This window comes from Chenopodium quinoa, unplaced genomic scaffold (assembly GCF_001683475.1).
Source record: "Chenopodium quinoa cultivar QQ74 unplaced genomic scaffold, ASM168347v1, whole genome shotgun sequence".
Lineage (NCBI taxonomy): Eukaryota > Viridiplantae > Streptophyta > Magnoliopsida > Caryophyllales > Amaranthaceae > Chenopodium > Chenopodium quinoa.
In genome coordinates, this window is record NW_018743858.1 from 1,580,180 (window position 1) to 1,594,385 (window position 14,206).

Consider the following 14,206-nt stretch of genomic DNA (forward strand, 5'->3'; position numbering starts at 1 on the left):
GACATAATGTGAAGAAGGGAGGTAAATTAGATGTTGATGCTCTAACTCTTTTGACTAGTTCTGTGCAGGCATTGACAAGTAAGTTTGATAGACTCCAAGCTGGAACATCTGCTAGCTTACCTGAGACTTGTCAAATGTGTAATGTGCAAGGTCACATTGCACCCAATTGCCCACAAAATTCAAATGACATGTCGATTGAAGAAGCCAATGCATTCTGCACTTCCAACCCCAAAAGGCCATATGACCCCCACTCTAACACATATAATGAAGGTTGGAAGAATCATCCAAATTTTTCCTACAAGAATACCCAAGCCCAACAAAATCCACCTCCATCACCACCTCGAAACAACAACTACAATGCACCACCTAGTTTCCAACCAAGGCCACCTCCAGTCCAACAACCTATTCAACCACCTCCTTAAAAGTCCAACCTTAAACTAATGTTAGAAAATTTTATCACCACAACCAACAATTCCATCCAACAACAAAATGGTTCCATACAACAGTTACAAGCCCAAAGTAAGCTCATGGAAAATTAAATAAGTCAACTTGCTCATCAAGTTGGCCAATCTTTAAAGACACTGGGCACTTTTCCGGGTCAGAAAGAGCAACCACAGAAGGGGCATATGAATGCAGTAACTTTGAGGAGTGGGAAGCAATTGGAAGATCCTCCTATCAAGGAGCCATCAAGGGAGGTTGTTGAAGGAGTAAGCGGAAGTGAGAAGGTGATTGATAGTTCTAAGATCGAGGAAGAGCCAAAGGAAGTAACTTCACAATCTCTTGCTCCATATGTGCCAAAGGTTCCTTTTCCACAGAGGTAAGCTCAAGCTAAGCTAAAGAAAAAGTACGGTAAATTTCTTTATATCTTGAAAAAGCTTCATATTAATATTCCATTTTTAGATGCTATATCCGAGATGCCTTCTTATGCTAAATTTTTAAAGGATATGCTTTCTAACAAGAAAAATCTAGAAGAGAATGCTACAGTTGCTTTGACTGCAGAGTGTAGTGCTATATTGCAGAATACTCTCCCTAAAAAATTAGGCGATCCGAGTAGCTATTCAATTTCAGTGAAGCTTGGGGATATCGAAATTAACAGGGCATTATGTGATCTTGGTGCAAGTGTGAGCCTTATGCCACTCTCTATATGTAAGAAGCTGCAAATGGGTGAACTTAAACCCACACGCATATCTCTACAACTTGCAGATAGGTCAGTCAAATTTCCTTTGGGTGTACTTGAGGATGTGCCTCTTCGTGTAGGTAAATTCTTTATTCCCTGTGATTTTGTTGTGATGGAAATGGAGGAAGATGCATATGTTCCTATTATTCTTTGTAGGCCTTTCTTATCTAATGCAGGTACAATTATTGATATGAAGAATGGTAAGATCACCTTTGAGGTTGGTTATGAGAAAATGGAATACTCACTTTTGAATGCTATGGGTACTCCATCTATGGGAGAGACTATTTGTCAGGTAGATGTGCTTGATGATTTGCAGAATGAGCAACTTCCTTTGAGAAAAATAGATGATGCACTTGAAACAGTACTAGTAGGGAAGGATGATGATGGAGATTGGGAATCAAAGGAGTATATATCAGGCTACTTGAAGAAGCAAAGGCCAACCCAGTCACTACTCCAATCAGGGAAGTACTTAGTGCAGTGAGTGTTGGGGAGAGTACTACGCCTCCCGAGGTAGAGTTGAAACCTCTTCCCTTTAATCTAAAATATGCATATCTTGGTTCTAATAATTCATACCCTGTTATTGTTAATGCTGAACTCAAGGACACAAAATTGGAGTAATTGCTCACTGTTTTAAGAAAGTATAAAAGTGTAATTGGGTACACCATTGATGATATTAAGGGTATTAATCCTTCTTTTTTTATGCATAAAATCATTCTTGAGAATGATCATGCTTCCTTTATATATACTCAAAGAAGGCTTAATCCAAATATGATGGAGGTAGTGAAAAAAGAGGTTCTTAAATTGCTTGCTGCAGGAATAATCTACCATATCTCAGATAGTAAGTGGGTTAGCCCTGTACATGTAGTACCAAAGAAAGGGGGTATGACCGTTGTCAAGAATGACAAAGGTGAGCCAGTCGCCACTAGGACTGTTACAAGGTGGCGAATGTGTATTGACTATAGAAAATTAAATAAGGCCACTCGGAAGGATCATTTTCCCCTACCCTTTATTGATCAAATGCTTGAAAGGTTGGCTAAGCATTCCTTTTTTCTGTTATTTGGATGGATATTCTGGTTTTTTTCCAAATTCCTATTTGTCCTTGTGATCAGGAAAAGACTACATTCACATGTCCATATGGCACCTTTGCATATCGCAAGATGCCATTTGGATTATGCAATGCTCCAGCCACTTTTCAACGTTGTATGATGGCAATTTTTTCTGGTCTTATAGAAAATTCTATGGAAGTATTTATGGACGATTTTTCTGTCTATGCAACATCTTTCGATGTATGTCTTGAAAATCTAAAAAAGGTGCTCCACAGATGTAAGGAAGTCAATCTAATTCTAAATTGAGAAAAATGCTATTTTATGGTACAGCAGGGAATTGTCTTAAGTCATGTGGTATCAAATAAGGGTATAGAGGTTGATAAGGGTAAATAGAGGTCATAGAGCGTTTACCCCCTCCGAATTCGGTAAAAGGAGTTCGAAGTTTCCTTGGTCATGCAGGTTTTTACCGTCGCTTTATTAAGGATTTTTCAAAAATAGCTCGACCTCTAACTGAGATTTTAGCTAAGGATGTTCCTTTTGTCTTCACTGATGCTTGTCTTGAAGCTTTTAACAGGTTGAAGGAAGCTTTAATCTTTGCTCCTGTCATGCAACCCCCAGATTGGAGCTTACCGTTTGAAATCATGTGTGATGCTAGTGACTATGCGGTAGGAGTCGTTTTGGGGCAACGAAAGGATAAAAAGCTTCATGCTATTTATTATGCTAGCAAAACTCTTAGCTCTGCTCAAATGAATTATGCCACAACTGAAAAAGAGATGCTAGCTGTAATTTATGCAATTGAGAAGTTCCATTCTTATTTGGTTGGTTCAAAAGTTATTATTCATATAGATCATGCAGCCCTGATATATTTGATGAGCAAAACTCATGCCAAACCGCGGTTGATTCGGTGGATCCTTCAATTGCAAGACTATGATATAGAGATTAAGGATACAAAGGGAACTGAGAATGTTGTCGCAGATCATCTCTCCCGCCTTCTCCTCGACCCCGAGGATGGGGACGATATCCCTTTTGATGATTATTTCCCTGCCGAACATTTATTAGCTCTGTTGAAAACGGAATCACCTTGGTATGCTGACTTGGCTAATTTCCTTTCCATAGGTACAATGCCTCATGGCTACTCATCTCAACAAAGGAAGAAATTCCTTTATGAGGCAAGGAGGTACTTCTGGGATGATCCCTTCTTGTATAAGCAATGCACAGATACTGTGATTCGACGATGCATTCTAGAGAACGAGGTAAATATTATTATTTCTCATTGCCATGACTTACCGTGTGGTGAACATGTAGGTCCTTCGAAGACAACTGCAAAGATCTTGCAGTGCGGATTTTATTGGCCAACCATGTTCAAGGATGTGTACTCCTATGTCAAGGCATGTGATCGATGTCAACGGACGGGCAATATTTCTAAGAAGAATGAGATTCCACTCAACAACATACTCGAGGTCGAGTTGTTTGATGTGTAGGGGATATACTTCATGGGTCCGTTTCCTTCTTCCTATGGTAACCAATACATCTTAGTAGCCGTTGACTATGTGTCAAAGTGGGTGGAAGCTATTGCTATTCTAACCAACGATGCTCGTGTGGTAAGTAAATTTTTCAAGAAAATTATTTTTCCTCGATTTGGTTTCCCACGTGTGTTGATTAGTGACAGGGGGACATATTTCTTGGAGCATCGGTTTGAAGCAATGTTGAAGAAATATGGAGTACAACATAGGCTTGGAATTGGCTACCATCCTCAAACCAGTGGCCAAGTTGAATTATCCAACCGAGAAATCAAGTCTATTCTAGAGAAGACGGTTGCAAAGACAAGGAAAGATTGGTCCGCAAAAATTGATGATGCACTATGGGCGTACCGAACGGACTTCAAAACTCCGATAGGTACAACTCCATATAGAATAGTCTATGGAAAAGCATACCACTTGCCCGTTGAACTGGAACACCAAGAATTTTGGGCAATAAAGAGCTTGAATTTTGATGCTCAAGCAGCGGGTGAAAAGAGACTGCTACAGTTGAATGATCTAGATGAGCTACGCCTCGAAGCCTACGAAAGTTCAAAACTATACAAGGAAAAGGCAAAGAAATTGCACGATAAGGGTCTCGTGAGAAGAGAGTTCAAGGAAGGAGATCAAGTCCTTTTATTCAACTCAAGGTTGAGGCTATTTCCTGGTAAGCTTCGGTCTAGATGGTCAGGTCCATTTAAGGTTAAGAAGGTGTATCCCTACGGCACCATTGAGCTAGGAAACGCAAAAAGGAAAACCTTCAAGGTTAATGGCCAAAGAGTGAAGCATTATCGAGTTGGTGACCCTATCGATGAAGGAGTGGACATCACACTCTCCACCCCATCGCAGGAAAATTGAGCATAAAGGAGGTCAAGCTTGAGACCTTATAAACAAGCGCTAAATGGGAGGCAACCCATTCTCGATCTTTTACTTGATTTTTATTTTTATTTTTATTTGTAGATTTATCTATTTATGTTTTCACTTTTTTATTTTTCTCTCTTTATGCAGGTAAAAAAAAAAAAAAAGTTCTGCCAAAGAGGCACGTCCGTGCCTCAAACCCAGAACCCCAGCTGCAGACTCTGCTTAAGAGGCACGTCCGTGCCTCAGGCCCAGCTGTAATTCTGCTACAGAGGCACGTCCGTGCCGCCTTTCTTTATACCAGGCATGCTCGTGCCCCTCACTCTACATCTTTAATCTCTCAATCTCTCATCTCCCTCCCCACGCACACCCTTTTCTCTAAACTTCAAATCCCCTATTACCCATTCTTAATTTCATCAAGATCTTCATCCTCTCATCCTTTCTACTCCACTTATACAAAACTTTGTCATCAAAGATACAATTATACCCCATACTCATCAAAAATATTCAAACCCTAGGTTATGAAATCAATTTGGGGGTTTTTACTGATGGTGAATTTGAAGCAATTAGGTGACCAAGGAAACTTCCTAAGGTGTTTTACGTTGCAATAGCAGGTCATTTGTGGGTGTTCAACACCCACCACACCTTGGGTATACTCTTTCCATACACTTTCTCTCTCTAAGTTATTTTATGCTTAATTTGTAAAATCTTTCATATAAACTTGCTAGAGTAAGTTGTTTGTGAGTAAATCTTGCCCATTTTGTTATTGGATGAACTTGTTTGAATAGTGGTGACTAGTGAAGTTTGTGGAGTGATTGTTGAATTTTGTTAAATATTGAGGAAGATTGTGGAGTTCTTACTTTTGTGGTAGTATATTTGGTTGATTCTTGTGCTTGAATTGCATATTTTGTTGTGTTGTTGTGAATCATGGCTTCTTCTTTGAACCCTAGATGAAATCGCCCTAGGAACACATCCACATCGAATCTAAGAAACCAACCCCCACCACAACCAGCTGCCCAACTCCCTCCCATAGAAACCTACGGGATAAATTTCGGGACTAATGAAGAGCACATGAAAAACTTTTTACGAATCTGAACACGATCCATTGTCCCTGCTAGGTTTTATGACCAAGAAGCCATCGCAACTTTAGGGATGGGTAATGAAGTCCCGAGGATTTTTAGGCGTTTGGGGTGGAGTGGATTCCTAACGAAACATACCCTCACATATTCCAACATCACTTACGAGTTCCTGTCGACCTTAGTTGTCCGACGGAGATCAGATGGACACACCTAGAGATTATTCATTCAATTGCTTTGGAGAGCGCCACACCCTTACGGCGAGGGAGGTTAATGTATTACTAGGTTTCCCCACACACGGACAGTTAGGCAGACCCAACTACGATAGGTTGGATGGATATAGTGATCTCAATACGTGGAAGAACCTAACTGGGCTAGATAGTTATGATCCCAGTCACTCGAAATCCACTTGTATCATTCACCCAGCCATGCGCCTAATCTGCAGACTCTTCTCATGGACCCTATTTGCTAGATCGAACATAGGGGGAGTCTGCTCGGCTAAGGAACTCTATTTCTTGTGGCATTTGCTAGACCACCCCGACCCTTCTGACTATATAACTGACTTTGTAGATTTGGAAGAGTACAAGGTAGCCGAACCCACCCTGCTGAACATCCAGGGGCTGCAGCAAATGAATTGGGTGAGGAGATGAAGTCGTGGTCAAGGCTACGAATGGCTTGTAGGTCGACCCACATTACCCCGGCCCGTACCTTATGCATTTCTCCCACGGGAAGGGATTCCACCGGTCGCTAGAAAAGATACCTGGATCATCCCCCCTAATTTCATGTGGCCCCCTCAACATCTAGAGGGTGTCCTATTACACGTGGGGGAGGGACAAGGATACATGGACGAGGATATCCCCGGGCCAGGGTCGCAAGCACCACCTACCTTGGAGGAGCAGGTTGCCTCCATGAGGACTGATTTGGGCCACGTTATGCATGGAATGGGCGAGCTGAGGAGAGATGTTAGTGACACTCAAAGGGCGGTCACAAACTTGTCGTTGTCCCATGACAGCATGGCGACAAAATTTGGTGATTTGAGAGACCAGATCGCCGCCTTTCAGTCCAAGTTTATGATATTGGGAGCATGATGCGTCAACATTTTCAGGGCGGTCCTGGCTCCGCCCCGAGGTATGATTCTCCCGCTCCCGATCAGTAGACCTGTTTCCCTCTCCCCTTGTCCATTTTCCACTGATTTATGCATACATTGAGGACAATGTATGGTTTAGCTTGGGGGAGGGTTCATTTTTCACCATGTATATATTAGTTTTTTTTAGTGTTTGGTTAGTTTTTCTTTTTTATTAGTGTCTTTGATATGCCATTACACGCTTATGCTTATATGATAATGATCATACATGTGTGCTTTGTGAAAAGTTTTTTTTTCGAAAACCCATTTACCAATTTGCTTGGAATTGAGTAGGTTTGTGGCTAGGATGGTCTCCCCGCTATACTTATGTGAATTGTTTGTGTACCTGGTGATATTTTTGAGCCATATTTGACTGATTTCATTCTAACTCAGTCGTACTTTTTCATGTGTGATTAGTTGTCCTTCATGTAATTGAATTCTTGGCTTTGCTCTTTGACTATTTGAGACTTGAATGATGCATGTTGCGGAAAAGTGATTGAAATTTCCCTTGTAGAGAATAGAGCCTCAACATTCTAGGTCCGCATAAATTTTATTTTTATTTTTGCATTCACCCGTAGGTTGAGCCACTTTGAGCCGTGTTTTCCCTTTTCTTGATACCCTACATTTAAAGCCATAAAGCTGTTTTTGTAGGTTTCTTTTGAAGGAGCATTACACTTTTTTAAGCCCTATGAGTGACTTGTGAAAAAAAAAAGGGTTGAGTTTTATTGAAAAAAAAGAACAGAAAATAAAGAAAAGGAAGAGAAAAAAAAAAGGTTTAAAAATTCCATATATCCATACCTCAAAACAAAGAGGAGTTCTAAAAGTCTTCCTAAATCATAAAATGCTATAAATCCCTTCCTTTTGCAAGTTTATAAAAGAGAGAGAGGAAAAAAATGTGTGATTGAAAAAAAAGGGCTATGCTTATATTGTATGAAGTTGGAGGAAATAAGGTTGGTTTGAACCCGATATTTGAATGAGTAGTGGGATTAGGATTTGTTATACTTTTGAGCACCACATTCCCAAATAACGTCGTCCAACCCTCTATTAACCAAGCTTACCCTTTTTGGATTTCATGATTTTCGCAACTGCATCAATCTTTGAAAGTGGAGAAAGTCACATTGCAAGTCTAAAGAGGACAATTCATGTGAAGTTGACATGCATTTTATGCCTAGGTTGAGTTATCTCATATTTCACCCCGTAAATACATGAGTGTTTATTGCTTTTATTTTTCACAACTAAAGTGAGAGCTATTCATGTTTTTGTGAGTTGGTTTGGGGAGATGTGTGGTAAGATGTTTGTCGATTCCAAGTATGAGAGGTTTATGGTGGTTTTATGCACATTGATTCTAATTTTTTCTTTCCTATTGAAATCAAATGATGGCACATTATTATGATTTGAGAAGTTGTCTTGCTCTTCCTTTGTGATTCATGGTCGAATGCTTGAGGACAAGCATTAGTTTAGTTTGGGGGAGTTTGATAAGCCGTGTTTTGTGCATAATTGTTAGCCTCTTTTTAGTTGTTCTTATTAGTCTAGCTTAGTATTTTAGTTCATTTTGGTTTGATTTGGTTTAGTTTCGACGATTCGATGCTTTTATGGGTAGTTTTGTTGTTTTTGATGTATTTCAGGATTAACAAAGCTAATTTAGAGATTTTATGAAGTCATGAGACTAAACCGAGGCCCACGGACCTTCACGAAGCTCGTTGGTCGAAGAACGAGTCACTTAGACCTTTTTGGAGTCAAGAACGACCATAATTAAGAAAGGCACGCCCATGCCCAGATTAGGCACGTCCGTGCTTGAGCCTCAGAAACTGAGGAAAATTCTCTGGAAGTGAGACACGTCCGTGTATCATAGAGACACGTCTGTGTCTCTGCTGCTGCCTTCGAATCTGCATATGAGGCACGTCCGTGCCCAATATAGGCACGTTCGTGCCTGGAGTCCAGAAGATGAGAAGAACCTTACTCGAAGTGAGGCACGTCCGTGCCTCTATTAGGAGGATACACTGATTTTTCTTACGTTTTCTTATCTTTTTGTTGGGAGTATAAATACCCCAGACTTTATTTTATTTCACTATCCAACATTCCTTATTAGACCTAGTTTTCTTTAAAACATTTACGTTGCTTTTGTAATTCAAGATTCAAGTTCTACTTTTGCAATCTCCATTTATTTCAAGATTTGGTATTTTCCTTTCATCCCTTATTTCTTAATTATATTTTCTTTGATTATTTTTGCTATTGCTTATTTCAATATGTGTGAGTAGTTTTTATATTCCAAGATCTAGGGTAGCCCAATTGTGATTGATGCATGAATTGATTCTTTAAATTCTTTAATGACAATTGCGATTGTTTATGCTAAATTGATTGTGATTATGCCAATACTAGATTACAGATAATTAGTATTGTTATTATTCCATAGTTTTAATCACAACGAGAGTTGGGTTTTAACGGATTTGAGTAGATTAATTTAGGGTTTGAGATTCATCATGAGAGTAGTTGAATTGATAATTGGGAAGAGAAGTAAGGTGTTTAAGGTCTCTAATTTGCATGATTCCATGAGAATAAGCTTGATTGTGGTTAGAGAAGCCATTGATACTCGAGAGAGGTCCTTAGTATTGATTAGGGTTTTCTTTTCCCCATGTTAATTGGATTTGTATGCTACGGGTAGATAGATAATTGCATCGATCGTAATTGTGGTGATACTTGATCTTGGATGTTTTAGTCCATTGATTTATCACATTCTCTAGATTTATTGAGTTCTTTATATATTAGTTCTTAGAATATTTCACCATTGATTGTTACTTGCTTAGTGATTATTTGAGTCTATTTAATTAGGTGAAGCTTAGTCTCTTGGGATTCGATCCTTACTTGCCCGTCTACATAGTAGTGATCCTTACGGGCTGGCTGTGCACGTGGGATGCTAGCTGGCTGGCCAGGCTGCCCAGCCTTGGTACTAGGCGCCAGCTGGCAGCCTTGGTAGCCAAGGCAGGCTGCCAGCCAGCCACTTGGATGGGAAAGCCGATTTTCTAGATGGGACCAAGGGGTGTGAGCTTTACCTTGGGGAGCAAGGCCATGGTCCCCCCCTTGGAAATGGTCCTCACCTAATCTCTCATCCTCCTTGTGCCACTTGTAACTTATTGATTGAATTGCAACTTTAATTTTGTTTTAATTAAAATAAAATGGGAAAATTACAAATCTCCCACATTGATTGAGAATGGGAATTCAAGGTTCATTTCCCTATAAATACCAAGGTTTTGGGATTTGGGAAGAACACTTGAGTGGAACTAAAAAGGCATCTCCTTAGAAAAATGAGAAAACCTTAAGTTCGTAAAACTCTAGTTTTTTTTTATCAGGTCTCGACTAACCTTCGGGACTTGGATCGTTCAGGTCGGGTTTATGGATACGAGATGTTGGAGACCTTCGCATTTGCGGGGTTCGAGTTTTGAAGTAAGAGCTCGGGATTCGAGCGAAGCACGCGCTAAGGGTAAGAATGTCTTTTCCTTCTCTCTCTTAATTGTTGTTTAGTTAGTGATTGCATGCTTAGTCGCTTTAATTAGTGCGCGGGTCTTGGGCGGGTTTCTCTTCCGCGTAGAGTCGGACTCTACGAAACCAAACAGCGGTATCGGAGCCGCGCTCACTTTAATTATTGTGACTAATAATTAATTAAGGTGATTTAAAATGGATTTAAATTTCTGGTTGTGCTTTCTAATTGGATTAGAAGCTCGTTTTAAATAATTTTAATCTCGAACTTTTTTCTTATTTTGACTGACCAACCCAGATTTCGACTCAAAAATAGTGATTTTTGGGTGGAATCGATGTTCTAAATCGTTTCTGATACTATTAGGGTTGTCCTGAAGCCAAAATCCACCCAGAAATATTTTTGAGGGTTTTTTCCGTTTTTTGACGAAATTTTTTAAATCTTTTAACCTTGATTAATTATTGCATGTTGAAGGTAGATTAAATGTATGGTTGCATCCCTAATCTACTGCAATTATAAACCTCATTAAGCATGTTTATGAAGTCATAATTGGTGCTTAATTTAGTGTGTTCACTTTTCACAAAAACTTGAATTTTTCACATTATTGCAAATAAATTGCTTCAAGTCTGAATGTTTATGGTGAACTTGCAATTTTTAAGCCCCTAAAATTTCAAAGATCCAATCTTTAATTGTTTATTTGGTTGGAACTTTGATTGCTAAACTCCATGTTGAACTAATTTTTGGATTTAATCATTTTTATGTTGATTAAAGTCCTTAATGTTCAAAACTTGTGATTGAATTTTGATTAATCTTCATATTGGAAGATGCAATTTTTCAATTTTACACAAGTTGTTGGGAAATTTTTCATTGGATGAAAGGGTTTAATTTTCCAACCCATTCAATTTTGGCAAAAATCATTATTAATTTACATTTGATTAAATTAATTATGAGAGTAGTCCTTCAATTTTGAAGCATCAAGATAGACCTAAATTGGTTTAAAGAATGATTCTTGAATAATTTAGGCTTGTGCACTATTTATATTGAATTTAATTAAGTTGGACTTATTTTATTTTTTTTTCATTTTTCTCTAAATTGATTCTAAAATAAATTTAGAATTAATTTTATGTCACACAAATATCGGGATTAAAATCCCGAAATAATAGCACGCAAATCGAGGTAAAATCACCCAAACGCCACCAAGGCTAGCTGGGCTGCTCACGCAACCCACATGTGGCTGCCTTGGTGCGCATGGTGGTGCTCCCACCTCGAAGCGTTGCGGTTGTGTGGCAGGGCTAGGAGTGCGTAAGGGACATGCTTGTGGCTTGTGGTGCGTGGCTGCTAGGATGCTCGCATTGCTGCTCGGCAGCAAGGCGAGAGCCCCAAGCAGGCCCAGCCACACCTGCCAGCACATATGCTAGCATGCGCAGCTTGCTGCGATGCATGCTGGTGCTAGCAGGCACAACAATGCCTTTCTAGGCATGGTGCCAGCGCCCAAGCAGCCCCCCAGCCGTAGCCTTGGTGCCTAGCAAGCCTAGCCCATGGCTAGGATGCTAGGCACTCGGTTTGGAGTAGGCTGATTTTTCGATGCGTGGGCTATGTGTTTTGCAAATTTTTGCCGTTTTAATCTATTTAATTATTTTAACGAGGTTAGGCCTCGGATTTTCTGGCTTTTGCAAAATTTTTATTTTGACAAAATTTGGGGTAAACCGGCTTAATTAATTGGATTAATTAAGTTGGATGCGGAATTTAGTGGGAGCTTCGTTTATTGCATGAAATAATTGCGTCTTAATCACATAAAATGTTAAACAACTTTGACTAGTTTTAATTAGGCGCGTTAATTGGATTAACCACCTAAGGTAGTTACTAGTTCGCGTGCGTTATGCATTGTTACTTGTTTTTCGTTGTAAAATGCATGAGCCATTCACATATAGTGAATAGATGAATGGAAGATATATTGTTTCACAGGTTTCGTGAAAATGGCAACTAGTGGGGCCCGATTAGGATAGTAAATACGGACTGCGATCCGTTATGTATTTTTGTATATCTAAATACGGTCTACGTACCGTTGCGTATTTTTGTACCTTAATATTTAGATTAATCCTATTCATAGTAGCTAGTAATTTTATTTTGGCGAAGATGTCTCAAGACGGCGTATCTATGAAGACGAGCCAAGATGAAGACTCTTGAAGATTTGAAGATTTCAAGGGGTCATGCTAGTTGCCAAATGCATCTTATTTCATGTTTTCTATATATAATTGTCCTATATGTGAATGATATGTTAGGTGCATGTTTAGGATTTCAAATGTTGCGATGATTAATTGAGTTCACTTAAATCAACCAACATAGAAACCCTATGTCGCTAAAATATTGAGCTATAATATGCCATTCCAAGAACAACACTTACCGAATTAATGCGCGAATGTGATAGGCTACGCCAAAGCGAGGCATCACTACTTCCCTAGGAACGTAAGGTATACTAGGTATACAAGTTGGTCTTGGTTAAGCTCAACAATATCAATAAGGAGTCCTTAGATGTCGTGGCAAAAGAGATAAAATGTCAAGGAAGAATTAGATGCGACGTTTTATCGAACCAAGAGTAGCTTGGAGCTATTAGAAATTGGATTGCTTACCCTAAAATATTAAGTGTTAAGACAAGCCAAAGCATGCTTAATCACTTTTTGATTTTTGGGATCTTGGAATCATCTTATTCTCACCTAAAAGGGACTAATGTTAATGCGTGGATAAAATGCTCAATAAGATTGAAAATTTGCATGAGCGCTTTAAATTTCAAACTTATTGGTTTATGAATGGTTTTTCATTTCAAAATCTTTCAATTATAGAAACATGTCTGCAAGTAACTCAAACAACCAGTTTTCATTATGCTCAATTCTCGACAAGAAGAAGTTGAGTGGGCCAAATTTTCTTGATTGGCAAAGGAATTTGCGTATTGTTCTCTGCAATGCAAGAACAAAAGGAATACGTCCTTGATGAGGAAATGCCCGATACTCCCAATGAGGAGGTCACCCAGGCTGCCCTTAACCGATGGCAAAGTGCCAATCGGGATGTCAAGTGTATCACGTTGGCCACTATGTCTCCGGACCTTCAAAAGACTTTCTTTGGAAAGGAGACGGGTTTTGAGATCATTTCTGAACTTTAGAATATGTTTCAAGAGCAGGCCTGAACTAAAAGGTTCGAAACCCACAGGCAGATCCTTGAGAGCAAGCTCAAGAAATGAGAGCCAGTCAACCCGCATGTTCTTAAAATGATTGGATTGTTTGAGAACATGGAAAGGCTCACTGCTGGGTATTCGACCGAGATGGCAATTGACATCATTCTCCACTCGCTGCACAAAGGCTATGATCAGTTTAAGATGAACTATATTATGCACAGCATGGAGAAAACTCTCACCGAGCTTCATGGTATGTTGAAGCATGCCGAGTAAACCCTCAAAGATGAGGGAAAGCATGACATGCTCATGGTGAGAAAGGGCAAGCCATTTAAGCGCTCGGGAAAGAATAGAAGCTTTAAAGGGAAAAAGAAGAAGAACTTTCCGCCTAAGTCAAGTGCTGCTAAGAGTGGCAAGGACAAGAAGGTAGCCTCTTCTAAATCCGATTCCAAATGTTTCTATTGCAAGAAGAAGGGACATTGGAAGCGGGATTGCCTCAAATTCAAGGAAGAAAAGAAGAACGGCACCGTTGCTTCTTCATCAGGTATTTTTGTTATAGACTTAAACTTTGCTAGCAAAACATCATGGGTATTAGATACCGGATGTGGCTCACACCTTTGTTCCAATGCTCAGGGACTAAGGATAAATAGGAGGCTAGAGAAGGGAGAGGGGTCGAGCTTCGGGTCGGCAATGGGGCAAGGATGTCTGCCGTATCCGTTGGAACTCTCAGTTTGTCTTTGCCCTCTGAGCTTGTTTTAGAACTTGACAATT

The 14,206-nt window shown here is 39.7% G+C and overlaps 1 protein-coding gene across 1 annotated transcript; it reads left to right on the plus strand.

The window, feature by feature from the left end:
* The first annotated feature begins 914 nt into the window (after positions 1 to 914).
* On the plus strand, positions 915 to 1,658 carry LOC110686475. Its single transcript, XM_021863100.1, has one exon. The coding sequence runs from the start codon at positions 915 to 917 to the stop codon at positions 1,656 to 1,658; it is 744 nt and encodes a 247-aa protein (XP_021718792.1).
* The last annotated feature ends 12,548 nt before the right edge of the window (positions 1,659 to 14,206 follow it).

Excerpts from the sequence above, each read along its gene's own strand:
- LOC110686475 (XM_021863100.1), top strand. The coding sequence starts at position 915 with ATGCCTTCTTATGCTAAATTTTTAAAGGATATGCTTTCTAACAAGAAA.